The sequence below is a fragment of the Streptopelia decaocto genome (assembly GCF_964273445.1).
Source record: "Streptopelia decaocto genome assembly, chromosome: 8".
NCBI classification, from domain to species: domain Eukaryota; kingdom Metazoa; phylum Chordata; class Aves; order Columbiformes; family Columbidae; genus Streptopelia; species Streptopelia decaocto.
The window spans coordinates 17,170,060-17,197,537 of NC_138662.1; the positions used below are offsets into that span (position 1 = coordinate 17,170,060).

Below are 27,478 nucleotides of genomic sequence, written 5' to 3' on the forward strand. Positions count from 1 at the left end.
ATGGGGGCAGCTCACGGGAAAAAGGTAAGGGGGCTGTATTTTGGGGGCTGCTGAAGTGGCGGTGGGATGATGGAGAAGGCGCCATCTGCTCACATGTTGTTTGTTTTGCCCCATGCGTGTTAAGGCAGGTGATGGCAGCAAGGGATTAGAGGGAAGTGACCTGCTCCGGGGTGCGTGTGTCACTCATCAGTGACAGATTAAGTAATTCCACCTGATGGGCTCAGCATCTGGGCCTGCCAGGGCTTTCAGGACAGCAAGGCGGGGGTGAGAGCATTGCACTAGGATAGGCAAAGTTTGGCTTTCTGGGGAGAAACGTCAGGCTTGCTCTGAGCATGTCCAGCAGCCTGCGGGATGTCTCCCACAGATGTGGTGCAGAATGAGCCCCAAGTACTCCGTGACTTGTGAATTTCTGCCAGCTCCTTCCTGGGATGGGGAGGCGCTGGGCCAGGTCCCACGGCACCCACACGCATCTCCCTCTCCTCCAAATCACCCAAGGAGAGTGCCCAAACAGCTCCAAAAGGAAACGGGGCTTTACGGAGTCAGAGCCACCCAGAGGTGGCTAGAGAGGGTTGTGCTGAGGATTCTGTTACATGTCATTTTGTGTTCACATCTGATGACATCAGTGCCTAGAGATGCATCACCACTATTTGGCTGGGATGCCCTGATCTGTTATTAGACTTCTGGAACTTGTCTCCCAGATCTCCAAGAGAAATGCACTTGTGTACCACACTAGGTCAGTAACTGCTGTTGCAACAGGGACAACTGCGACTGTTTGCACCAAGACGGACCCTGCATGCTCAGCAGAGCATGGCTTTCTTCAAAAACCAGAGCCAGACGCTGGTACAGGGGAAACACACAAAAAAGCCACCTGCTGGCTAGCACTGCTGACAGCCAGGAGGGCAGCTGGGGCTGACATGGGATGAGCAAACATCTACCTATTTTCCTGGACCTCAGAGAAGTGCCAGGCACAGGAGGTGCTGCTCCCAGACAGCCTCAGTTTCTCCTGCACCCCATCCAAGGCACCAACACAGGGGGGGCTGCAGCCAGGCTGGGGGGATGTGGCATTCCCGGGGCTCAGGAATATGATGGCAAACAGGAGGAGCCACATTCTGGCCACAGTTAATGCCCAGACCATTCCTCACGTGGCTGTGACCTTCAGGCTTTGGCACATTTGCACGGGCATTACTGAAAGCAAGGAAATAAGCTGGTTAGGTCAAGCTTGGCTCAGCGCCAAGCAGTTCAGCCCTGCTGCGTTCAATGCAATCTGTGGCAGCCTCTCGACCCCCAGACCGGATGGTTTTTGGACAGATCTCCCCGTTGCTCCCACAATTCCACCACAGCCCAGCACTGAATGGCTTTGAAACGTTCCCAGGAGCTCAGGCTCTCCCATTGCGCCAGCTCACCCTTGGCTTGCTGGCAGCCCCAAAAAAGTTCCAAGACAGTTTTACCTTAATTGACATCAAAAGGTCAGAGATTTCATTCCTGTCACAGGCTCCCAAACATTGCCCAGGTTGACAAAAGCCTGTGCCACCACACGTCTGTCAACCAGCAGGGACATCTGTGGCAGCTGCTGGGTCGGTGCTGTACCCTGTGGCTGAAGGTGGTGGGGGATGGAAACAAGGCAGCTCCTTCTGCTGCATTTCCAGAGTGGGCACGAACAGCAGGCTCCAGCCCTCCCCGAGTACCAGGTCAGGTTTAAGTGATGGGCAGAAGAGCTCTGTTTCCCCTAACCGGTGTAAAACCAGCCTACTCAGGGCACAGTCACATCAAGGGCTCTGCCAGCATGACCCATCCACCAGCTACAGCCCAGAGGGGACCCGCACGGGAACACGGAGCACGAGGAAGGCTCAGCACCCCTCGCCAGTGCTGCCTGCATTAGCAGTCTCGGCTGCACCCCTTTTAAACTTAGACCAGAGCAGCACTCCAAGGGGATTACAGTGGTGGATTGTGGAGTGCAAGGCAATCCCCAGCTCCACAACAAAAGGGGCCGGAAAGGCTGCCAGCGTGGCTCCAAGGACATTTCTACTTTCAAAGGCTGCAGCTGCTCCCAAAAAAACCTGTTCTGGTATCACCGTGTCCCGTGGGTACAAGCAAACAGCAGGGCTCCAGCAGGACACCGTCCCCTGCCAAGACACCCTTGCTGTGGGGCAAGGACTCGACAGGGGCTGGTTTAGGGGTGTTGCAGAGCTGGTGCTGATGCGGCTAACATCCCTCTAACCACAGCAAACTGCCTTCAAATAACCCTGCAAGCGCAGCCTCCCCAGCAGCAGCTCCCAGGGTGGCGGGGCAGATACTCCAGACCCTCCAATAAAGGAGGGGGCTGTTTCCAGGCACCTGCACCTCTCTGCTGCTTTTCTCCCCTGTTTCTCAAGGCAGGGTTTGCATAGCAGCCGCTTCCCCAGGGAAAGTTTTCTGTCCCCAAATTCCCAAGAGTGTCAGTTTACACTAATGTCAGATGAGCTGAGATTAGCCTCGCTGCCCAGTGAGGAGCTTTGCTCTGCAGTTGGTTTAAAACAACAACAGGCAGCACGCCAGTGCCAGGGAGAGGCTCCGCTTGTCCAGGCAAACCACAGTACCTGGCTGACCATGCCAAAAACTGGGGCTTTGAGAGCATCCTTTAAAACTCCTTCATCTGAGCATTGCAGAAGGAGAGGACCGGCGTTTTGGGGAGCTGCTGGTGGGATTTCCCCACGGACACAACTCACCCCACTTGTGAGGGCATCCCCACAGCCCAGCCAGAGAAGTGCCTGTGTCCCAGCTCCCATGGGATGCACTTACTGCTCCGTCATCCACCCTTCTCTTCAGGGCACAGGGGAGGTGGCCCACGACACGCACCGTGTACCTCAACTGCCCCTATTTCCAATCAACTTTGGCTTCTGCCAACCTGCTCCACCAACACACTGAGCTGCACTTCATAGAGTTCTCTTTTCGGCAATCACACGCATTATTCACACAATAACAGAGGTGAAGGCTACAAAAATCAACACTTCAGCTCCAGAATAAAGAACAAGTCCTAAAAAATTCCTCTACAAAAGGGTGGGAGGGGAAATAATTCTGTTGTTAGCAGGAGGAGGCTCTCAAACAGGTAGATAAGTGCCACTGCCCTTCCACCAGCTCTGGGCTCATGATAACAGGGTCATGCTCCTACTAAACTTCTCTGTAGAACTCAGTTATCTTGGCTGTCATGAGAATGATCTCAGTTTTTAAAGACATCTGTTTGCTGCTCTCACAGTACAGGGAGAGAGTAAAATATAAAAGTTGTGATTCTATGGATTTTCCACCCATCCTCAAGGAGGCAGGAAGTAGCAGTGATTTTTCCCAGCATCACTTAACATCGAGCAAGGGACTCACTTCCCCAGATCCCCCCATACAGGTGAAATCCCAAACCAGACATCCCTCTCATGGGACTAACCCTGACAGTTCAGCTCCACATGCACGTGTCCTGCTTGGAATCACCCCAGCACCAAGCCTACACATTCAGGGTGACTCCAGCTAAAGCAGCATCCACCATGCTCAGCACTGTCTCTTCTCTTGACTAGTGTTGGCTGTGAAAACCATGGTCCAATGGGGAGCAGAGCTCCAAAATGCCAAGGCAACATCTAGAGGGATTTTTTTTTTAATCTATATTGTTAAATGAAAGATCCAGATTGACCAAAAAGCTGGTTCTCGCCATTCAAGAAATTAGAAACTCTTATCCAGGCTACAAAAAAATCCCAGGCCCTTGTTTTGGAAAGCACAGGTGACAGTAAGCAGAACAAGAGGAGTTGTGTTGGTGACTTGCAGAGGAGAGGTTCATCATGAGAAAATGGCTGTTTCATGCCAGAGAAGCAGAGCACAGGGAAGAAACTGCCATGAAGGGACCAGCACTGTGGCTATCCTGGTATGGGGACACAGATCACGTGAGGCTGAAGGATGTGATCCTGGGACCTGCTATCACCAGTACCTTCCCTGCAGTTACCAGCATGGGCAGCATCTGGAATTGAAACTGCTTCAAAACCAAGATGAGAAACGAGGCCCAAATCGCTCCCAGAGGGAACAGAAAAGCTTAACTGCAGCAAGACAAAGAGGCATGAAATGCATCAGCTTGTGAACTCAGGACAGGCTCCGTGGTCCAGCAGCCCCTCGTGCAAGAGGGGACATCACAGGGACACAGCCCTTAGAGGCAGAGCTCCATTGTGCCCACCAGACCAGCATGCACAGCGGGATTTTCGTGGCTCTCCCTATTTCAGAAAGCCAGCAGCTGGTGTCCATGCCAGCTCTATCAAAGCATCCCTGTGCCCGGCCAGCACAAGAGCCCTCGAGGGACCCTGCCCGCTGGAGCGGTGACTGTCCCCATTCACTGGCTGGGGCTGCCACTTTGCTTTCAGCAAGAGGAGCTGTGAGTGCCAAGGCCCATGAGCAGAACAAGTCCCACCGACAGCCGCTGAATGCCATCAGTTGTTTGGCGACACCGGCTCCAGGAGCAAATCCAAAAATCAGATGGCAACTGGGAACTGCAACATTTCAGTGTCCTGAAGCATTGCGCTGCTTGGGGAGAAGGGTTTGCCACGTGCTGCCTGCAACAAGCCTTGGTTCAGAGGGCCAGGAACAAGAGCTGATGACTTTGCACATCAGGCAAGTCCATAAGTGCCTTGTGAGAGTGGGGAGATCACTGATGAAAAGCCCATTTCTGGGTAAAATTAACACATGCCCAGAAAACAACGTCTCAGGATCTTGACACAGCAAACACCTCTAAGCCCTCTCTTCTGACACAGCACAGCCCAGAGCAGAGAGCTGGGCCAGGGCTGGTCCCCAAACCTCCACAGAAGCCCTCTAAGATTACTTTATCCTGCCTCTTCTTTCCTTTTTCAACCCTATGAAGTCTCATAGGTGGTGACATTTGGGAAACCTGATTAAACAGGTGCACTGCTCCAGACTCTTGTAGGCTTGAGGTTTTTTTAAAATAATATTAATAACTCTGTAACATCCCAGCCTCCAGAAGTCAAGCTCGTTACAGTAAGTTGCTCTAACTCCTGGAAAGAGATCTCAGCTTTATTCCTTACCTCTTCAGCCTAAATCCCCAGGCAGCACAAGTAAACCAGCTCCAACACCTAATATAACCCACTCCAGAAAGGCTGGCATTTTTGTCCAGGGAGGATTTATATGGGCTCAGTGCAGGCAGGGAACTAATTGGCACACAGGTGCCCCAGTTGAAGGGTCTGCCTTCCCCACCCTGCACTGCTGCTTCTGCAGCTGCACTGGATCAGCTGCCCCCATGTTGCATCCTTCACGGTGCAAAACCAGCTGCCAGCACCCTGCTGTGATACCTGTCCTGGCTCCCTATACAGCTGACTTTGTGCTGAAGGAGCCAGAAATAAATATTGTCCCCATTATTCATGTGGCATAAGCCTCCATTTTTGAAAAACACTATTCTTCAAGGCACTTCAAGGTATCTTAATGGTCTCTTTCCAGCATGACAGCAATTCTCTCCAAAACTGCTGGACCCCTTTTGTACCAGTGACTGATGCTCTTCCCATGCAGTCAGCAGCATCTCCAGAAACAGCGGAGCAGTCTTTGGCATCCTCATTGCCACCATACTTACAGTACAGGGCAAAAACAAGCTCCTGAGACAGGTGAAAATTGGTTTATCCATAGCAACAACTTAACTGGTGCCAACAACATTGAGGTGGGCAATGCAAGTATTGCCAACAGGTTGAAGGGTGAGAATTCAGCTCTGCCCTGGCAGGCAGCAGTGTTACGTGCTCTGCACATTGCAAGGGATGAGATTAAAAAGCACTGAACTGCAGGCAAGGATTTCCTTAGGACCACAGGAGAACAGCAGGTTCAGCAGCACCACGCCGATGGATGGATGTGCTGCTCTGGTTTGTGCTGTAGAGCTGCCAAGAGCCTCCTGTGCCCTTAGCCATGGGACGTTGGGCTTTGCAGTCAGCTTGAATGCTGACAAATGAGCCTTGGGTGCTGGCTGCCGCAGGGCTGAGCCCTCTCACTGATTGCTGTCATTAATCTGCAGGAAATTTTCGGCTAAGGTCGAGTGCGTCACGCTCCATCTCCCCAGCAGCCGGTGCCCCATGCAGCAGCATTTGCTCTGGTCTCGGCGGGGAGTTCAGTGGGGTCCCTGCCCCAGGGCTGGCGGCTCTGCTGAGCTCCTATTCCCATGCTGCTGCTTCCCTGCTTTAGCTCTTTCTGCTCTTCTTTCTGGGCAGGCTGTGAAATTGGGCTTGATTTGCCAGTTTTCAAGGCTGCAGGAGGGCTGGTCTTGCCTTCCGGGGCCAGCCCTGCTGGGAGGACTTGGGAGGGGAATGGGCAAAGACAGGCAGAGGTCAGCGCGGCACTCATCTGTGTCAAATTGTGTTTTCTTTATGAATAAAATAACACCAAGTGCTATTTGAAGCATTTGCAATTTTCCACTTGACTAGGCAGCAAAGTGGCCACCTGGCTGGTGCTCCCCAAGAGGAGCTGCAGTAACATGAGCCTGGCCCTGTACCCAGACCGAGAGATCCCAGCCTCCTTCTGCAAGTCTAAATTTACTAATTGCTGTTGTCAAAAAATCCCCAAGGCTGCTCATCACCCTTTTGAGAGTGGCCACAAAATCCACAAGGCTGCTGGTGATCCTCCTGAGAATGGCCACGAGCATCCGCCTTCAACTCCACCTTATCCCAAGAAATGCTGCAGATTCATGGAGGTCAAAAGACTGGTCATGAAATGTTACACCAATAACTTGATATTTTCTTAAAGCCCTTTGCAATATGATAGGGAAATGAGCCGTGGTTGCGGCCAGGGACCAGGAGTAACACAAGCTCACAGCTTCGCTTGAAAAACCTGCTCACCCGTGGGCAGCGGGTATGGAGGGCTGGGCAAGGGCAGCAGAGCACTGGGCAGACTGGGACAGGGAGCGAAGGGGCTGGGCACGGGGTGCCCTGGGGGTTCAGGGAGCTGGTGGGGGGTTCAGCCAGCTGCCACCTGCTGCTCTCCCCCTGCTGAGACCCCTCCCACGACAAGGGCAGCGCTGCAACAGCAGATTTCATAGCTGCTGGCTCAGGAGCGCTGGGATGTGCTTGGACACCGACTCCTGGGTGCCTGCCAGTCCCGATTGCAAAACCTGCCAAAATAACAGTGTCCCATAATGAGCTGGGAGCGGAGGAATGTGCACGGTCAAGCTCCCTGCCGCAGAGTAACCCTCCCGAACCCAGAGAGATAAACACACAGTTTCTTGCCACGGCTCCAACAGCAGCGATGTTGTGACCACCACTGGGAAGGGAGGGCGGATGTTGTTATATTGTATTTCCTAACCCTCAAGAAATTTTGGAAATTCGTCTAAACTGGAGCACTTCCTCTGGCCAAGGCCAGCAGGGAACTAGCAGTGACATTAGGTGTTGGGGCATGCTGGTGATTTTTTTTGTGTTTCTCCTTAACAAGAAAATGGTGTCATCTCGACAAACATGTGCACCAGCTTGCTGGATCAAATAAGCCTCAACACCTCACATGGCAAGACTTTGCAGCAAAACAATCAAGCTGACAGATTTTTTGTGCATTTACATCACAGATGGGAGAAAGTCTTTACTAATCCTCAAAAGTTTCTTCCAGTGGATGATTTCACTGATGTCTCTGGATCAGTCCCAGCTGCTGCAAATGAGCACAGACAGACCAGAATTCAGCAGTAACAGAGAAGATTTAGGCAACAGCTTAGACAACATCTCAGCATCCAGGAGCATGTAAGAGACATTTTCATACAGAGCAGCAGGAGCAGCAAGAGGGTATCTGAGGCTGTTTGAAAGCAGTGGTAGAGTACAGTTTGGCTGACCTCTAAATTGCATGTTTTGTGGCTTCATCACACACAGAAATGCTGGCTTCAATCTGCCAGCCATCAATGCCTTGTTCTGGGTCATGACAACTTCTTTCAAAGCCTCTGGGTTAAGCAATAAGACTTATTTTAGTCAATGGATGTGTTCATTCATTGAACACCAATGTTCCGGACAAAATACCTTTCTCTGAGCCCATCTACTCCCAGATAGGCTGGGCAACTTCCAACCCAGCTAATGGTGCTTCCCTCCCAAAACCAGGTCTGTGAGAGATTCACATCAGCTCTCAAGCTAGGTGGCATTTTGCCCACTTTAATACCTCTTTATAATCATAGTCTGATTGCAGTTATTCCTTGCCTAATTTATTGGCTCAGACTTGGCTATAGTGCAGTACAGATGCTAAGATACCACTCCTTAATGGCATCTGTATTGATCTGAACCTGCCTGAAACCATCCTCCTCTCCCTTCCCGTGGCTCGCACTCTGACCACGCTGATGGCTTGTTTCCCTAATGGCTTGCATCAAAGCAGAAATGTGCCAAAATTCCCAGGTATCAATTTTGCTGCAAGTAAATATTAGAGCGCCCACGTGTAGGACAAGTAACACTGATTAATGGTTTATACAGAGAGGCTGGCTTTAAGCTGCGGTTGGAGCATTGCAATCCCAAGCAGGGAGCTGCGGAGGAGGATTCCTGCTTAGACCCGGTGTTTCAAAGCAGCCTACACCTGCAAAACTGCCTCCAGACATTTGCTGCAGAAGTTCTTTGTTGTGCATCAGTCAGGGCCAGGAACGGTCCTGCTGGGGTATAATGATGCCCAGGATATCTGGGAGTAACATAGAGCAGTAAAAGTACATGAGACTACTTACTATTCATACTTTATGTTGCTTTGTTGCATTTAACCCCACTTAATAGCTAATTCCAGCTGAAGTGGTAGGTGTCCCCACTGACATGGTCTCAGCAGGCTGGTGATCCCAGGCAGGAGCTGGCCTGTGGGTTGGAAGTGGTACCTGCTCCCATCAGCCGTGTTTCCAGGATCCTCCTTCTCTTGCTGAAGAAATTCCCTGGCCGGGGCCGCTGTGGGCTGGCTGCTGCTGCCATGGATGGAAGCACCGGGTGGGCTTGGGGCAGCTTCTCCTTCATCCGCCCACCCCACGTGCATCTGTCCCACTCACCTGCAGAGGGGCACAGTGTTACCGTCTGATGCTAGATTTTGTTAGCACTTCTTAGTCCTGGGTAGATGCAGGCATTTTCCACCCATTTACTGCAATACACCCTCCCCATCTGAACCCTCACTGTGACAAACAAAGCCCTCTGACTCCTGCAGTACCTGACCCCCTGCACAGCAGGGTTGGGGACAGAGTCCTGTCCCCATTTTGACCCATGGGGAGCAAGTAAAAGTCTCTATCATTTGAGCAATCATTAACTCCTGTTGGTGAGCTGGGGAGGTGTGAGAAGCCATCCTGCTCTGCAAACACACTAATAGCTGGAGTGGAGATTAGCAGGAGTGTGTTTCCAGCCATCCCGTGCCATGGAGGTGACGGGGTATTAGGGACAAGGCACTGCTTTGAACAACCTACATGTCCTTGGCTTTGCCACCACCAAGGTCACCACCACGGTGCAACAAGCACAACTCAGGTTGTAGTGGGATTGCACAGTGTGTGCAGGGGGGCAGGGAGCAGGAGGGAGGGCTGGTCCTCACCATTACAGCCAACATCTCGCATTAACCCAGCGGAGGAAATGTTTAACCAGCCTCCAGGACCTCCCTGCAGCAGGAGGTGAAACGTTGTCTGCCTTCGAGTCTGGGCGTCTTCAGCGGGGCCAGAATTTTGTCTGAGGATCAGGAGTCTGGACACAACTGACAGTGATGCTGCACTCCCGACCCCGTGCTGAGAGCGAGATTTAATAAAGATACAGGCAGGGCCAGGCAGAGCTGTCTGCTCAGTAATTCACAGCTTGTATCAGGCTCCTTGGCGCTGCGGCCGGACAGACAGTGAGCCCGTCTTGGCGGCGGCGTTATCTCACTGTCATTGTGTTCATGTCAGGCTGGCTGTGTTACACAACCACGGAAAAGCCAGTGTGTGTGTTGGGTACTCACTTGACTTGTCTGGGGCTTTTTAATACACGGGAGACGTGTCCACACAAGAAAGCTCCTGATGCCGCAGCAATTGGCTAGACCAATGGCAGCCAGCACCTAACATCACTAGCAAAGTAACTCAACGACTGAAAGTCAATCTAATATACAGCCCCAGTAATGAGGACCCAGCTGTGGGCTCCCCCAGAGCCATCTTCCTCCTTCGGCATTCACTAGTTAACCGGACAGCTGCCTATCAGTGACACTCTGGGGCACAATCAGCACAGCATTATCTTCTCTTTACTTATACATTAAATGAAAAGACCACATCACTTCCTCAGCCAGGCAGAGTCCAAGTCCCAAGAAATCATAGAATAGAATCGTAAAATCATTTTGGTTGGAAGAGATCCTCAGGATCATCGAGTCCAAGCGTAACCTAACTCTAGCACTAAACCATGTCCCTAAAAACCTCATCTGTGTGTCTTTTAATCCCCTCTAGGGATGGTGACTCCACTGCCCTGGGCAGCTTGTTCCAATACCTGACAACCCTTTTGGTGAAAAAATTTTCCTAATATCCAATTTAAACCTCCCCTGGCACAACTTGAGGCCATTTCCTCTTGTCCTATCACTTGTTACTTGGGAGAAGAGACCAACACCGTCCATGCTCCAACCTCCTTTCAGGCAGTTCAGAGATCAGAAGGTCTCCCCTCAGCTCCTGTTCTCCAGCTGAACACCCCAGGTCCCTGAGTTGCTCCCATCACACTTGTGCTCCAGATCCTCCACCAGCTCTGTTCCCTTCTCTGAACTCGCTCCAGCGCCTCAAGGGATTTCTTGTGAGGGGCCCAAAACTGAACACTGTATTCAAGGTGGGTTGTCACCAGTGCCAAGCACGGGGGGACAGTCACTGCCTTGGTCTTGCTGGCCACACTATTCTTGATGCACGCCGAGATGCTGCATTGAGCCAAATGGTTTTTAGAAGCATGCGAGTAGACAGGCTATGGAGCAACAGGTGATGTGAGGAGAATCTGCATAGCCATGAAAAGCTCACAGGGCATATGTGGACTGCAAGGCAGGTTGCAGTTTGAGCAAACAAACTGCACGGCCTCCCCACTTAAAGCCCCTTCCTCCACCACAGCCTTGGTCTAGGGGCAAAAGCTGTATTGGACCTTCAAACCCTGCCCGTGTCTAACCCACGTCTGATGGGGCTGGGCTGACTATGCACACACAAGTACACATACACACATACCAGGCAAAGGGGAATGCAGACCAGCCTGCCCCTCAGCTCCTGCACTTGAAACTCCATGTCAGTTAAATCCAACAGCTCCTGGTCAGGAGGTAAAAAAAATATAAATTAATAAGTTTTAATGACAGCAGCAAATGACCAGCAACTCTTCCTACATTTCATCTCCTGTAACAGAACAATACCTGTGCAGTCCTTTCCCATTTCTCTCTCTTTTCTTCCAGAAAGAATATTCCCTTCAGCCCAAGTGTCCAGGTGGCGGTGGGAAGCCCAGGAGCGGTGGCTTGGGTGAGTCCAGCAGCCTGTGCTCCCGGGGGAGGGAGAGGCTGGGATGTCTGCTCACACCAGCGCTGCTGAGCCCTTGGCTGGAAAACACGGCTGGGATGGGGGGAAAAAATGCTGGGACGTAGAGAGGAGCAAATGTGGAGAGGTGGACATAAGTGAATAAGCAGCCCTGTGGCTACAGCAGCCTGGCCCCTTTCTGCAGGGATGGGAGCGTCTGGTCAGGAAGTGGCCACGCTGGTGTGTGCACCCATGGGTTCAGGAATGTGGCTGGTACCCGCACCTCGGTGATGCCCCACAGCATCACTTATCCCCTTTCTCGGGGTGGAAGTAGTTTCCTGCCCACTTCCTGGGACCAAAATTATGGGCAACTGCAGGCTGGCAAAGGGCGACCTCGGCAGAGCCAGACCACAGTGCCCATCCCAGAGCTGCTGAGGTGGTTAAACTCCTCCCTCAGCTTTGCAGCCTCTGGATTCCCAGGCTGTGGTAATTCAGGGATGGCCAACATGGTACATCCAGCCACAGCACGGATGGGGACAAGGGGTCCGATCCAGGCAGGGGCTGCATGTCAGCAGGATGAGACCTGGGGCAGCGATGCAGCAGCATCACACAGCCCTGGTGCCACCAGGACGCCCATGGTCCCCACCCAGGGGCTGCTTCTGCCTCCTGCAGCCCTTACCCATGAGGTGCAGCAGCTGTTCCCCTGGGACCATGCAGCAGTTGGTAGATGACGGGGTGTTGCAACATGCCAGGGAATAATCACGATAACTCGAGCGGTTGCCCTGGTGCCGGGCTTGGCTGTTGCAGTGGTTGCTAAAGAGAGTGGGCGTGCGGTTTCCTCTGGGGCGATCTGATTTCTCTGGGAGCATGCTTAAGGCACGCTTAGGAGAAATCATTCTCCGTGGAGCAGGGACACAACCTTTCCACTGGCAGCAGCAGCCACACTGAGTGGGCTGCCTGGGCACCTGGGCATGCACAGAGCTGTTTGCTTTGGGAGGAAAAAACAATTAGCTTGTTCCTCTGTCCTGGGAAAACATCGTCCAGCAGCGAAGAGCAAAGGCAGCAAGTTTTCAGGGCAGCAGAGAGACCTTTGGGACCAGCACTGAGGAGCGGGCAAAGCCACCAGCTGCTGCCATCTGAGCTCCAACACTTGCTGGGGTCCCCGTGGGGTGACGAGAGCAGCAGGGAGGGAGCGACAGTGCAGCGGCCACCTCCACGTGACCCTCTGTCCCTGCTCCCGCTGGAGAGACCTGACAAGAGCCGGGCAGCTTCGTCGGACCCTGCCAAAAACTCATGCAGGCGCGAGCACAGCCGGGCAGAAGCAGCAGCCTCAGCCCCATGTCATGGGGCGCAGGGCAGCACCTGCCCCCCGGGCTTCCCAGGGCCACACTGCGGAAATCAGGTAAGTCCAGGACCACCTGAGCTGCCTCGGGGGATCCCCACAACTCTGCCAGCTCCCCCCTGCAGGGACGGGCTGCTGAGCTTCCATGGGGTTAGTCTGCGCTGCATACCTGTTTGCGCACAGGTGACTTTGGACCCTGTTTTAAATTTTATTTGAGATATCAGGTTACTTTAATACTTCAGTAGCTGGCTGAAAAGCTGCCCTTCTGCTTCTGCCCTTCAAAACAGACCCATATCCTGCAAAAAATTCTGTAAGCAAACCCATGTTGCGATTCAAACCTTCTTGGAGAAGCATTGGGCTGGACAGGGTGCACTTGTTAATATAACACAATCCCTGCAAATCAACACGGGAGGATTTTCCCTGTATTCAACAAAATACCTTTGAGCTACCTTAAAACATTCATTAATGATTGATGCGTGTCTCTTTCATAGGCAGGCAAATGCACTGAGAAAATATTTGATGAGATATTAAAAGTTTGCGATTATCAAGAAATATTGCTAAGCATCTGTCATTGCTTAACAAAACTAAACAAGTCACTCCAAATGCCACTTGCAAAAGGCACGGGGCTGACACCCCTTGGTGATTGCTACAGAATGGGATCCCAGCCTTGTTATCTTTGCTTATCTTTGCTTATCACAGTCCAAAGTAATGAAATGAAATGATTAACCAGCACACCCAACCCTGCCTGCCTGCAGGCAGAGAGGAGCTTGCTGCTGCCTGACTGTACAGGCATTTCCAGCATTAGCCAACACAAAACAGGGTACCAGTAACTTCTACACACCAGACAGCTCAGCTAGTCCCAAACCTGCTGGGATTTCTCTCTTCCAAATAAATGTGATGAGTGCAAAGCTCAGCGGGTGATCAGGGTGACATCCCAGGTCCTTTACATTCGGGGTGATGGCAACTGCTGGTGTGTGAGCTGAGCTGGTGCCCACTCTGTGCCCCCTCACATGGGTGCTGTGCTGGAGTAAATGGGGGACCCCAGTCCCATGGGCTGCAGCGCTGGCACGGTGCTCAGCAAGCATGGGCAGGACTAGGAGCACTGGCTATACTGGTGGGAGAACATTGTCTGTATGGGCGGGGAGCACTGGCTGTACTGGTGGGGAGCTCGGACTGCACTGGTGACCCAGCCCCAGCGTGTGCTCAGCAGAGAGGCAGGGACCGGGGTGAGATGTGGCAGCAGTGCCAGGAGCTGCAGGGTCCTGTCCCCCTGCCCCATTTTACATTTCCAGTAGGGTTTTCTTTCTCCTTTCCAACCCCGCGACCTCGTGGGGTTTATTCCTGAACACCAGAGCTGAGTGAAGGTGAAGGGACCTGGGGCATCCCTGCCTGCTGCTGCCACACGATAGCTGGGAACTGCTTCCCACAGCAGCCACATCGAGTTACATTCACTCTATTGCATTATAAATACCAGAATTAGCCTTACTTAATTATTTAAAACTATAGATTAAAAGCAGACAAAGGCTCTTTGCCTCCTTTCCGGAGCACGCGTATCACTTATCGGTGATACGGTCGCCTGGTGACAAGCAAGGGGGAATGTGCCAGATGCATTGGTATGAGATGTTCCTGAGCTGCTGGCATGGCAGGAACCAGAGGGCAAAATCACTGTGAGGGTAGAAGCTGGTACCATCTTGCCCAGGGTGGGTAACAATTAGCATCTGACAGTCTTCAGGCTCACATTATTATCATTATTGTTATTATCATCATCCTTATTAACATCATCATCCATCACCAGGGCAGTAAGCCACAGCAGTCATTAAGCTAATGTGAAGGAATGACAGATATTTTGTCCTGGGCTCAGCCAGGTAACAGCAACACACAGATTAGTTGGGACACTAAGGCACATTTTGCAGGCTCAGCTGCAGGGACTCACCCACCAAAGGGCTCCCAGGCACAGTGAGTCACCCCAGCGGGCAGCACCCACATCCGACCCGCTAAAGCCAGCACCTGGGTGCCTTGTCCTGCCCCGAACCTACTGATCACACAAAAAGTGGCTTCCAAAAGCAAGTGCCAACCTTTGAGGTCAAACCCCTCATCCTCCTGGTGGCAGACCCTCTGCGGTGCAGTTGCACATTCCAAAGCTGCTCTCAGCCCACAAAGCTTTGGGGCTCACGGGGATGAACACGCAGTTGCTTCTCTGCACCGTGATGCCAACCCCAGCTATTCTCTGTTTCTAAAATACAATTAATTAACGCTAGGAAAATCATGCAAATTAGCAAATGCCATCAATTCAAGAATCCAAAACTAGAGACAAACTTTCGGCTTCATTCTTTGTAGGATTTAACATACGGCACAACCTCTTGTCCCATTACACTCTCATGGGAAAAGCTGTAGGGCTCCACTTCAGAGAGTGGAAATGCGTTGTTAGGAAACAGACTGCCTCAGCAGCATTGACTGAAAGTTCGTGCTCTAAATGAAAAACAAAGTTAACTTCTGGTTAACCGGTAGAAGTGTGCGTGTCCCAGTACTTAAAAGGACCGGCAGCTGATTTAAAGATCCCACGCACATGCAAACCCCTGGGGGGTGTGAGGACAGACCTGCTCCCCTCAGCCTTCCAAAGAGGGGGGTGTGAGGGATGATCCCTCGTCCTGGGGGAAGGAGGGCTCCCCAGGGAGTGAATGCCATCAGGGACCATAGCCCAGAAAAGGGAAGGCTGTCCCCAGGATTGCAGTTAAATGTGTCAGAAACTCACATTATTTCCCAGGCTCAGGTTACTTGTGTAAATAGCTTTAAAGTAGCTCTGCTGACGCATAATGAGTGTGTTGGTTTTGCAGCCTCTTTACTTGTAGTATGTGTATGACCAGCTTCTTTCAGCAGCCCTTCATTAATCTGTTGGTTCTTTAAAAAAAGACACATTCATTAATAAATCCCAAGCATCCACAAAACCAGAGGTTCTTCCCTGTAGCCACACTTTTAAGTGATCATTTCTGCCCAGGAAACAGTCCCTTGGGTCAGTGTTTTTACAAACCCAGATCCAGGGCTCTGACCCTGAGGTTTTTGTGCAGTCTCATCTCTTCTACCAAGTAACAGGGTTTCACAGAATTACAAGTAGTAACATCCTCTGAGCTTGCATCCCATTCCCAGAATAATGCCTTCTGCCTCTTTTTACACAGATGGCATTTCACAAAGGCACATCCTCTGCCCAGAAAGGGATGCCCAGACAGTATTTTTAACAAAAGCACTTTGGCCATCATCTGCCCTTATTGACAAACCTCTCCTGAGATAGTCTAGTTGGAAAGTCAGTTCTCAAACGGCACAGACGGCAGAAATAAAAGACTGCGAACTATGGTTGCTTTATAGATTTCAGCTAAAGCGAAACACTGACCTGTGTGGCAGAAGACAGCACGCCAGATCTGCGAGTTAAGGATGCTGAGAAGCATCACGGCAGCGTTGCATGGGACAGGGCGCTGCAGAGGGCTAAGGGAAGAGAAACTCACTTTGCAGGTGGCGTGGAAAAGGGCCGAGGGATGCGCCGGGGAAGGGCGAGCAGGTCGCACAGGGGGCAGGACATCAAGGAGAGCTTGTAAAACAAAAGCCAAGGGGGAGAAGGCATTTCACAGGAAAACCTGCAAAAAAGCAGCCAAACTATGGTTTCTTGCTGCACCTTCTTTTATACAGTTGCAAGTTGAGAGGTGCTGGGTAGGAGCCCAGACCTCCACCCTACAGTTTTCTAAACCCAACAGCTATGGATTAGTTTTCTTTCCAATTTCTCTTGTTTTTTCCCCTTGTGAAGAATGGCTGGAGCCATGCAGGCAGCACCCCTCGGGTTACCTGCCCTTTCCAGCGCCGTTAATCCCCTTAACATTCCTGGGGATTATTTCCATCCCGCCTGGACGGTGAAGCCGGCTGCCCATGGCAGCACCCGGAACAGCACACGGTCTGATGCAGAGGGACCCGCGGGGCAGCCCACCGTGGAGAGACAAGTCGCTTAATCCTAAATAAATGCTCTCTGAAGGGCATCCCCTCTGAGGGAAAAGCAAAAAGCAGCAGCGGCAAAGGGAAGGAGAGCTGAGCCCCTGTCTGCAACATGAGCCAGTCCTCCTCATCCTCTTCCTCCTTCTCCTCCTCCTCAGGAGCATGCTAAAGCCTTTCTCCTTGCCCTGGGCTGCACAAAAGCCACTCAGCACCCCAAGCAGCCCACCACATCTTACGCACCCAGCAGGGCACAATTAATGTACTATTTGCAAAATTCAGGTTTTCAAAGTCGTTTCATGTTGCACCAAAACTGCCTGGTATCCTGTTCCCCCAAAAACTGGGGCTGAGCATAATCAGAAGTGGAAACAATTTGCTCCAGGACTGCAGAGTGATGATTTTATCACAAGTCTCACAGGAATTTGGAAATGTATAAGCATTTCCAGGTGAGCAGGAATTTGCGCTTTGCTTTAGGTCAGAACAGGCCAAGATTTTATAATGACATTTTTCCCCTCCAACCAGTCCCACAGCCTGGGGCAGGAGGGTGGTTGGTCTCTGGGCCATCTCAAAGATGCTGAATATTCCCTGTGGGGGTCTATTGGAAAATTAATCAAGCCTGGGAACTTGTTTCAAAGCTACGGCTGGGAGAGGAGATAATGTCACACAGTCCAAGTACCTGCCGGTGGCCCTGGCCTCCTCCTCCAGGCAGCCTTGCTTTTTGCTTACAGAAAAGTCACTTGGAAAAGTACCTTTCCTAGAAAGCCTCAGACTTCTAGAAATGAGAAAAGGGAAAATATTTAAAAGCAAGCAAAAGACTGAATATGTCAAAGGAACACAGCTACTTTTTACAAGCAACACTCCAGAGCAGATCTATTTAAAAGGTCACGTTGTCTTTCTGAGTACAGCACAGGGTATTAAAATGCACAGGTTTTGGTGTTGGTTTTGTTTTGTTATATCTTGCCAAGAACAATATAAAAATGTCTAACACCTTTTGCTGATTTATGGTGGTGGCCAAGGAGGTGCCAGAGCAGAGCCTTGTTCATTGATCTATGGCTGAATCATGCAAAACCAGACATCCTGCTGTAAATCCACTGCAGAGACCTGGCTTGATTTATACCTCCAGCACTATAAATACTGACAAAAAGCAGCCTGATAGCAGTCTGTTTCCCCTTACATGGACATGAATTACATCAGGTCTTGAAGATGATAGATCTACTCCCTGAGAAATATTTTGCACTGGGTCCCTATCTGCCAACCTGCAGGAGAAAGGATGCCCCATGCTTACTCCCAGCATAACCCCGCGCTGTGTTTTAGGCACACCAATATTATTATATTCTCATTTATCTTTTTCTGCTCAATGCAAATGAGACATTCTTTGAATTATTCTAGACTAAGGTCTTCTGAAGGTTTAAGGTGCTGTTCTTGTGTTGAGGTTCAAGGCTCCTTCCAGTCCCAGTCAGGTACAAGATCAGGGCTTTGACTTTGTCCCCAGGGCAGCACCATCACCCAGTGGAAGGCAAAGCCTCGGTGCCTGCACACCCCTGGGCACACCTAGCACAGCGAAAACCAAGCTCAGAGCTACCTGCTGTGTCCTGGCCCCTGCAGAACTGTTCACACAAATGTACTCATTGGGAGGACTTTTGCATGCTGATTTAGCAGCTGCCTGACCAGAAATGCTTCCAGTCCATTTCAGTTCCTCCTACTCCTTCCTTCCCAGTAATTTCTTCATTTCTGCTAGTTTCAGGGAAAAGTTCCCCATCTGCCTTCAGTAAATAGGCTGATAAATTGCTGCTTCTTTGCAAGCCTCGGCCATGCAATGTTACACTGCAGCAGTCTGGAAATAACCACATCAGCCAATTCAAAACCTCCAGGCTCGCCACAGTGCTCCCCCAAAATACTGCATAAGCAGAGGGTCCCCCAAGGCCAGGGCAGGGGGGCCTTCCCTGATCATGCTGAGTGTCCGGGGGGTGGAAACACCACAAGACCAAACTGAAGGGCTGGATGACACTGTGCAATGGCACTGCATGTTGCTGGGCATTAGCCCTACGTGGCTGTGGGGACAGCCTGCCCCAAGTGAATCTCCTACAATCTGGGTCTTGGAGGTGGGGAAGAAGGGACTCCCACTCCTGTGCTGCAAAAGCAAATCCATACATCACGGAGGCAGGGGGAAAATGTCCTTTATAAGTAACAGTGCTGCACCAGTGCCCCAAGAGCTAGTACAGCTTAGCAGCAGGGCCTGAGAGCTACTTGGTATAGAAAAAAACAAACACCAAAGTCACAAGACTTACAGCCATTTACAGCATCCAGGTTGGTCCTTCAGGCTTGGTTGGCCACGTAATCCTTCCATGGTCGCTGCTCACTGCGTTATCCCCCAGCAGAACACAACAGGTGGATTTAAGGGGGACAAATCCAAGCCTGATAAGCCCAATAAGCCCAAGCTCTTCTCCTGCTGGATTTGGTACTGAGCACACAGGCAAGTGCAGGCATCTCTGTCACCGAAGGCTGCTATGGTCTGAACAGCGCCACAGGAATAGTGGGAAAAGGGTGACAGACAGGATGACACAGTGACAGTGAGGCTAGTCTGTTAGTATAGCTGCCCAAAACCAGTGTTTCCATTAAAAACACCTGGCATTTTATTTAGGTTACTCCATGGAGGGACTTTTTTTTTGAAGAATAAAGACATTGTTTTGCCATTTGAAACGGGAGCTCATCCATTTCATTAATGCCAAAACAGACCTTTGCTTTTGTACCTTCCTTCCCCAACTTTTGCCTGTCTTTTTTTCTGTAAAAAAAATAAAAGACCAAAAAAGGAAAGAAGCTGAAGAAGGGGCGGGGAAAAAGAAAAAGGGTAATTTTATCCCACTGAAAACCTGACATATTTTCTCATTGTTCAAAACCTGGCTTTCATCTAACAAAATTAGCCATGAAGTTGTGCTGCCTTAACCCTTGGCTGTTCCTGGAAGAACTCTCTGGAAGGCAACACTGAGCCCCCAGGTTCAGACTGTGGAGTCCGGCCCCGCTGGGGTTTGAGCCAGCCTGGCAATTGCCATAGAACATCAAACCACGCCAGCGTCCCTTCTGCCAGCAGCGACGTATGATCCCAGAGGAAAATAATTTGACACAAGAAATCACTGGTTCCAGATTCCAAGTGCCCTTTAAATAGGTACCAAACTATTCACCCCAATTACACTCATGTAATGGGCTCTCATTTGTTTTTCTTTGTTCCCAAAGCAGTAAGGCACTGGCTGTCATCAACATTCAATGAGAAGTTGTTTGATATTGAATCATTTCTTCAGCAGCATTATTCCTTACAGAATTCTGTTTGATTGCAATCCACTTTACATTTGATAAGTACTTGCTATGAAAGAATGCCCCAGCCTGCTTTCTCTTGCTTTTTTTTTTATTGATTTCTCTTTTAAAAGGCTTTTATTCCTTTTATATGTGAGATGGCAATAAGAGAGGCAACGTTACTGAACAACTGTTTTCCTTGCTGCTCCACCAACCCATATAACTCCACACTCAACCCTTAGAAATACTGTAATAACAAGACACTTAAAGATATGGAGCTGCCTACACCCTTTTCCTGGGACTTTTTGTTCTTACTGGTAAACTTCCAAATTGTTCAAGTGAATAGTCAGGAATAAATTGCTGTTTCTGAGCCCCTGATTAGATGGTACATGGAATAATTGCAGGCAGCCCCACTGTGCTGTGCATTTAAAGACACAGCTTAACACATGCAGTTTGCCTTACAACTTGTGCTTTGCGCTCACTTTGTGTCATTTTTTTTTCGTAAAGAAGAAATATAGAGCACTTGGAAAATACCAACAGCAAATATGCCCTGTGGTTTGCCTGAAATCCAAGCTGTCACCACTTCCAAAACAGTGGGCTCTTGTTCCTACGTTCAGAACGTACAAATTATTACAGCGCGACCACATGGGCGAACTGCAATTTTCCTGGCGTTGGGCTCGATCCTGTTTATTAGGCCAGCAGGATATCAGCGAAATCTTTCCTTGACAAGAGGTTTCAGATACAGCAGCAGTTTCTCCGGCCCGTGTTCCAGAAGCACCTCAAACCCCACAGCGTCCCCTCGTGCTAAGGGACCGATGGCCTCGGCCAGGACGGCGGAAGCAGCAGCTCAGCACAGTCCAGTCGTGGCTGTTTCCAGTTTTAGTTAGACCTATACTGCATTAATTAAACCTTGGCACTAAACACTGCAGCCACTGAAGCGAGTGGCTGGCAAGTAATTTAAATGATCTAATTAATACGTGTCTCATCCACAACACCAAGGGAATATTTTTTAAAACCTCTAAAAAACCTGCACAGGCACACGGAGGCACGTGCATGCAGACACCAACACGGGTGTTGAGCAGATGGGGCAGACACCATCTCTTCTCCACTGTCTCGCTCCAGCAGGTTCCCAAAGCACAGCGGGGTGAAGCTGCTCATGCAAACACCTCTCTTTTCTTCCAGCATCCATGTACACTGAAATACAGCGGGAGCGACCAGACAGTGGGAATATCCTGACTCATCCAGACTACATAGATGGAAACCCAGACCTCATCAAACCTAAAAAGCTCCTGAATCCTGTCAAAGCCTCGAAGAGCCACCAAGAGCTGCACAGGGAGCTGCTGATGAACCACAAAAGGTAAGAGGAGGTTGCAGCCTGGAGTGGTCTGAGAGGTGTTGCAGAACTCAGCAGCCAAGGCAAAAGTGCCAGCGACAGGCTGCGAGTTGAAAGGGCATAATAAATACCTTCACTCGCAAATGAACACCATGTAAATTTTGCTGTAGTCCTTCCCTGTCCTTTTCTCTGATGCGATGATTTCTTTTAAAACAAAAGCAGAACAAAAAGCCCCCTGCTCTGCCATCCTGAAGCATCAGCAAGCACTTTTTGGAGCTGCTCGCTGTTTCCACCCACCTCAAGCCACAAGTGTTGGAAAATACAAGGCATCCCTAGAGCCCCTGCTCGGTGTCCCACATGTGTTTTCTCCCTGGTCCTGGTTCTTCTGTCTCCATCACTGCCAAGTCTCCAGCAATGTGCAGCCTTCCTGTGTGCTTTACGGTCAATCCAGAGGCAGTAAGAGCCGCAGGCTGGATGGAGCCGTTGAAAGCTGGGATAGCATCAGGGTGAGATATTCTGTACAAAGTTAATCACTGTCTCCCTAAAAATCAGACCAATAGAGATAGGTTAGAATCCACGTTCCTGATTTTCTACCCCATCACCCCAATTTAAGTCTTTGGGGGTACAGAAACAACACCAGGGGCTGAAAACCTAAAACCACATCATTCCTTTGCAGCAACTATCTGAACATCAGTGCCACAAAAGCATATTCAGTTCAGAGCCTTTCTAGCACAGCAAGAAATCTGCTGGCTTTATATTGACATTTTCTGAATACCCAGAAATATTCTGACATAATAGAACTTTGACTGTCTAATTAAAAGGAGCACAGCCTCTGTTCCAAAGGACTACAGTCATTACGAGAACCAGACACATATATTAATTCAGCAAACAATCAAGTCTGCCAGCAGGGTTCATTAATCAATACTAGCACTAGCTGGGCATGGGTTTGATTTGATTTTCACACAATCAGAAGAATTACAGGGACCATGCCCAGGCCGTTCTCCAGCATTGAAGCAGACGTAACTATACCAGTCAGATATTTTTAAAACTCTCTGGTTTGAGAGTGACCACATCCTGACCAGTGACACTGCTCAGTTTAAAGGCTCAGCCACCAGCATTGGCTTTGATCTCACAGAATGTTGTTCCAGTCTAGCCATGATGGACCAAAGCATCAAGAAACTCCTGCAATGAAGGTAGCAGACACAAGTGGTGGCAGATACGGTACAGATCCCATGGCACCAGGCTGAGCTGAACTTCAAACTGGCAAATACAAAGCGCATCGTCACTTTGTACTTGAGTGCCATACCTGCCACCACGATATATCCACATGTGCTATCAGACGCTGGCAGTAGGCAGCCCCATCGCAGCCATCCTGCATCTCCTGATCCCTCTTGTTTGAGACCTGTATGGCTCAGGCATCAATTTAAACCTGCTTTGTCTCTGATATGGCAAATATTTTTCAGCAAGTATGTGAAACGAACCCTACTGCAAACAATAATCCATCATTGCTGGTGTCTTGTCACTCTGGAATCCACCAGTTTTGCTTCCTGCTACATGTTACTACAGGATGAGCAAGGGGAGAAGGGAAGAGAAAAGGCTCTATGACTTGCTCCTGTTTTTGCTGTTGTTTTTTCCCTTTAAGCAGCAGTAAGAAACAACTCAAATCAGCAGCTTGCGCAATAAAACCCTTATCTTAGTCAACACCTCTGGGTACTAACAACGCAGGCTGATTAAATCAAAGAGTAGCAATAAATCCACAGGCAACATTGCAAGTTGTGGCTCCAGCAAGCCAAGGCAGGTTTGCCTTCTCTCAAGCCCTGGGAAAAGCACGTCTGCAGCATCCAAGTTCTTCCTGCCTCGAAAAAACATCATTAAAGCTCCAGGGCCTGGTTTGACTGACGTTGTCATGAACTTTGTTCTGTCATAAAGCAAAACAAAATAAATAGCAACAGGAAGCATCCCTAAATGTGGCACTGGAGGGATGCAAGTACTGGTCTCCAGCCACACCGTGACAGTGCAGAGATCTGCTGTATCTGGAGAACATTTTCCTCTCTTGCCTGTCAGTTCAGTTTCTCATGACATGAGATGACATCCCAGCACCTGCCACCTTGCCAAGGAAGCTCCATAGTCCACAGGGTTTGATGCCTCTGCTTTCAAACGACCTCAGCAGAAACCAAACAGCCTTCGGTCAACAGAAACCTCCGGGTGCTGAGGAGGAGCTTTGCATTAATAGCACATCCCAACCCACCGGGCCCTCGGCAAGCCATCAACACAGACACGGGTCCCCTCCTCAACCCAAAACAGATCCTCACCCCCAGGAGCATCAAACACCTCCCATTTTACAACGGGACTTGTAATAATACTCTCAGCCCATTGATTTCAATGAGTGTTAAATCCAACCCACAAAAGCAGTCAGGCCCTACTCCTTTGCCATGTGTGATAGCTACAAGGTCTTCAGTTTGTTCCCAAAAATATAATTTCCACAAGCTACTTCTAAAAGTCTCTCGAAATTCAGCAAATGTTCAGCTTCCCAACAACTTCACGTTTTTGCCTTTCTCTGACAAAGACTCAGTGGGGTGGAATCACCACTTTTAGTGATTTAAGCCAGGAAGCCGATTCCTTTTGGCATGGAGGAGATGAGTTGGTCAAACCACTATCCTGGAGGGGCAGCAACTGTCCCACAGCCACACAGGAGGACATCTGGACTTGCTCCATGTTCGTCCATAGCCCTACACGTCCTTAATTACTCCCATGCTTCTAGTGGGGCAGAAGCTGGTGGGAAGGTGGAGGTAAATCTCGGCGTCTAAATCCGGGCATGACAATATTCAAAGTGCTAGACTTCTGAATTTTTTTTTTTTTTTGAGAACTTCTTTCATCTGTTTGCCACATATTTATGCCTTGCCTGCATGTCCTGGCCATGTCTCCTCTCCCGTGATCCCACCCCTCACAGAACAGGGCTTGGAGCAGCCCCACTGTGAGATGCTCTGAGCAGCTGAAGGGGAGTTGGGCATCTGCACCACCGGCAAAGGCTCTGGATTCCAGGAGAAAAGGACATTTCGGTTTGGCTTCTTGACCCAAACTCTGCATGTCATCTCTAGATCTCAGCTCTGAAGCAAAGCCCAGACGCAACGAGGAGGAAAGGAACTGCCGGGATAATTATTGCAGATCAACAACTACCCCTGCTGGTGGAAAACAAAATCGTCATTATTTAAAATGCCCTCAATGCTGCTTGGGGATGCCACTGACATAAATAAAACCAGTACCAGCAGAAGCCAACGGAAGGTCCCATTTCCATATCTGACCCAGAAAAATGTAGCACCTCAGCACAACAGGATTAGCAAAACTGCCACAAGTCCCATACACAGTCAGCAAACTGGTGCCCACCCCAGGCCGGCAGCCCAAGGCACCGTCCCACCGGTAAGGTGCTCCCAGTGACACCCTCAAAGCCTTGTGGATGGATCTGTGGATCAGGGCTGGTCTGTGGACCAGGTCTCCCAGCTTTCTATTTAGGTCTAAGAAGAGTTCTAGGGTTTCTGGGCCAGCTGTGGTTATACCCCAGAATATAGGTGCTTTTGCCCTGATTTTTCTGCTTTTTATCCCCAGAGGTTTGGGCGTGGAGAGCAAACCAGAGCTGCAGCGCGTACTTGAGCACCGACGGCGAAACCAACTCATCAGACAGAAGAAGGAAGAGGAAGAGGCAAAGAAATTGCAGTCTCCTTTTGAAAAAGAGCTGTTAAAGAGGCACCAGAGGCTGGATCAGGTAGAACTGAGTTTTCAGTCACCCCCCAGTTATCCTCACCACCCCATGCAAAGCACAGACCACAGGGGAGATGTGTGGGCTAAGATGCAAACCAAGGAACAGCATCGCTACCCCTCCACAAAACAGGAACCCCAATTCCTTCACTGCTGCCCCACAAAGCTGCAGCCCCCTCATCCTCACAGTGGGATCCCCTCATTAGTCCCACCTCACCCAGGACCTCCTCTGCATCCCACATGGTGCCCTTGGGGTGCACTTTCCAGCTCAAAGCACCCCGAAAAGCATGGGGGCTGTTGCAGCACCCACCACAGGGGTGCTCAGGACACGGGGGTGCGAGGCCACAGATGCGCTGGAAGGTGCAAAACCTTCTGCAATCACACCCAAGCTGCTTTGAGGAGCAGTTCCTGGCATGTACTCTGGCCAAAAATATGCCAGGGGAGAGCAATATCCAGCGTGGGTGCTTGTCAGTAGCGCAGCCGTGTCCTAGTGCTCTCTGTGCCTGCCCTTGTACCCAAACCAGTGCAAGAAGCCAGTCAGCTTGTTGAAAAAAAGTCACTCCCTATCCTACTTGCCACCATTTGCACTGCAAATGGATGAAACTAGTTTGTTTAACTAATGACACAACAGCTCCCTTGCAATGGTATTAGCCAAGATCCCTTGAAAATCAAAGCCCAGCACTCTCAGAGAAGAACTAGGAATATGAAACAAGGTGGTGTAGGGACAGATCCATTAAGAATTTGGATATAAAAGCAAAGCAGTACAACAACTTACCCCGTCTTAGACGATAAGCTGATGCTGACAGCTTTTCCCAGGCTCACAGGCCTCCTTTGCTGGGAAGGATTCAAACCTTCCCCTCCTCCATGCCAGGTCTGAAGTGAAGCACCCCCCTGATTTTCTGCTGGAGATGTCCCTCCCTGGAGGAAAAATATAATAAAAATATAAAATATAATTAAAATAATAATAATACTAATAAAGTAATTTGGCCAGAAAAACAGACAGACGCATGCCACTACACACTCATTCAGCTTTGAGTAATAATAAATAGACACGCAGCAGCAATGAAGCCCACCATTTTAACGTAGCTAATGCACTTTTGTCCTTTAGCATGCACAGATAACAGTGACTCTGCTTTCCTACAGTTGGAGAAAGAGCAGGAGAAGCAGGAAGACCATGCACCAGAATTCATTAAAGTCAAGGAAAACCTGAGAAGAACATCGACAGTGACTGGGGACGAGAAAGCAGCGTAGCTTCTGCCAAAACTCAACAGGGATCCTACCAAGGCCGGCGCTGACACATGCATGCTGACATCTCTGTACATGGTGGACATTCACAGCCACATAATTGGGGCTATTTATGGTTATTAACACTTGCTCCAGTAGAAGGCACAGAAAAGCTTTTCCCAGCCCAGGAAAGTATCACTGTGGGAAAGGTGCAGTTCTCATGAAGGAAATACTCACACAAGGAGATGCAGATAGAAATGGTGTTACTTTCCCCCCAGGTGGTGGGTGCATGCTAACCTCCAGCTAACTCCTGGTTAACCCTTGAGATGCAGTGACTGTTTAAGCCAGGGAAGTCTGTGGTGGGATGGTTTGGGGGACCCCTGCTTCTTCCCAAAGACGGGCTTGCCAGGCACGAGGTGACAGGAGGGCAGCTGCAGCTCCAGAGAACCTCCTGGAAACCTGGAGTGGTAACTAAAAAGGACAGTCTGTATATTACTGAGAAGAGCCCAGATGACAATAACAGCTTTCCCAAGGTATTGCACCGGAGTGTGAGTCAAGCCTCGCCAACACCGTGTGTCCCAGCAGCACATCTGTACCATTAGAATATTACAAAAATCAACCTCTGTGCACCCATACCAATGCAGCACAGGCAGGAGCAACCGATCTTCACAAGCACCTTTAAACTGCGTTTCAAACCTCTTCAAAAACAGCTATTTAGGCAGTTCTGCTCAGGCACAAGAGATGTTGAACTAACACCACCAGCACCCCGAGCGGGAGGGAAATGCTGGGTGCAGAAAGCAACCGCTGGGTGTTGGCAGCATGGGTGTTCATGGAAGCATGCAGTGATGAGGCAGCAGATCCCTGTGGATGCAGCAGATGGACAAAATGCTTCTTGCCCCTGGACTACTGAGTTTCAGCCCCTCACCCAGCAGCTGGACATGTGCTACCACAGGGACCCACAAAAATGTCCTGTGGTTGAGAGGTGGCAACGTGGTCACATCATACTGGTGTCAGGCTGCTGTACTGGTGACCCTGCACACAGCTGAAGGCACTGGCAGCTATGGGGCACATAGGTGATGATGCAAAACTACTTGTCAGTGCTCCTCATCCCCTTTCCAGAGGTCAGAGCTGCCTCATTTCAGTTGCCACCTTGCAAAGCTAAAAATCTTCTTGC

At 50.1% G+C, this 27,478-nt stretch overlaps 1 protein-coding gene across 2 annotated transcripts; it reads left to right on the forward strand.

The window, feature by feature from the left end:
• FAM107A (family with sequence similarity 107 member A) lies at positions 1-26,331 on the forward strand (the record flags this gene model as incomplete). 2 transcript variants are annotated; one of them, XM_082060367.1, is made up of 5 exons in its annotated part: positions 1-24; positions 11,335-11,398; positions 21,177-21,351; positions 24,931-25,087; positions 26,224-26,331. In XM_082060367.1, the coding sequence occupies 5 exons, from the start codon at positions 1-3 to the stop codon at positions 26,329-26,331; spliced, it is 528 nt and encodes a 175-aa protein (XP_081916493.1). The 2 variants fall into 2 exon arrangements, with proteins under 2 accessions (XP_081916493.1, XP_081916492.1); XM_082060366.1 differs by lacking the exons at positions 1-24; positions 11,335-11,398 and adding an exon at positions 12,686-12,794.
• Positions 26,332-27,478: the final 1,147 nt, after the last annotated feature.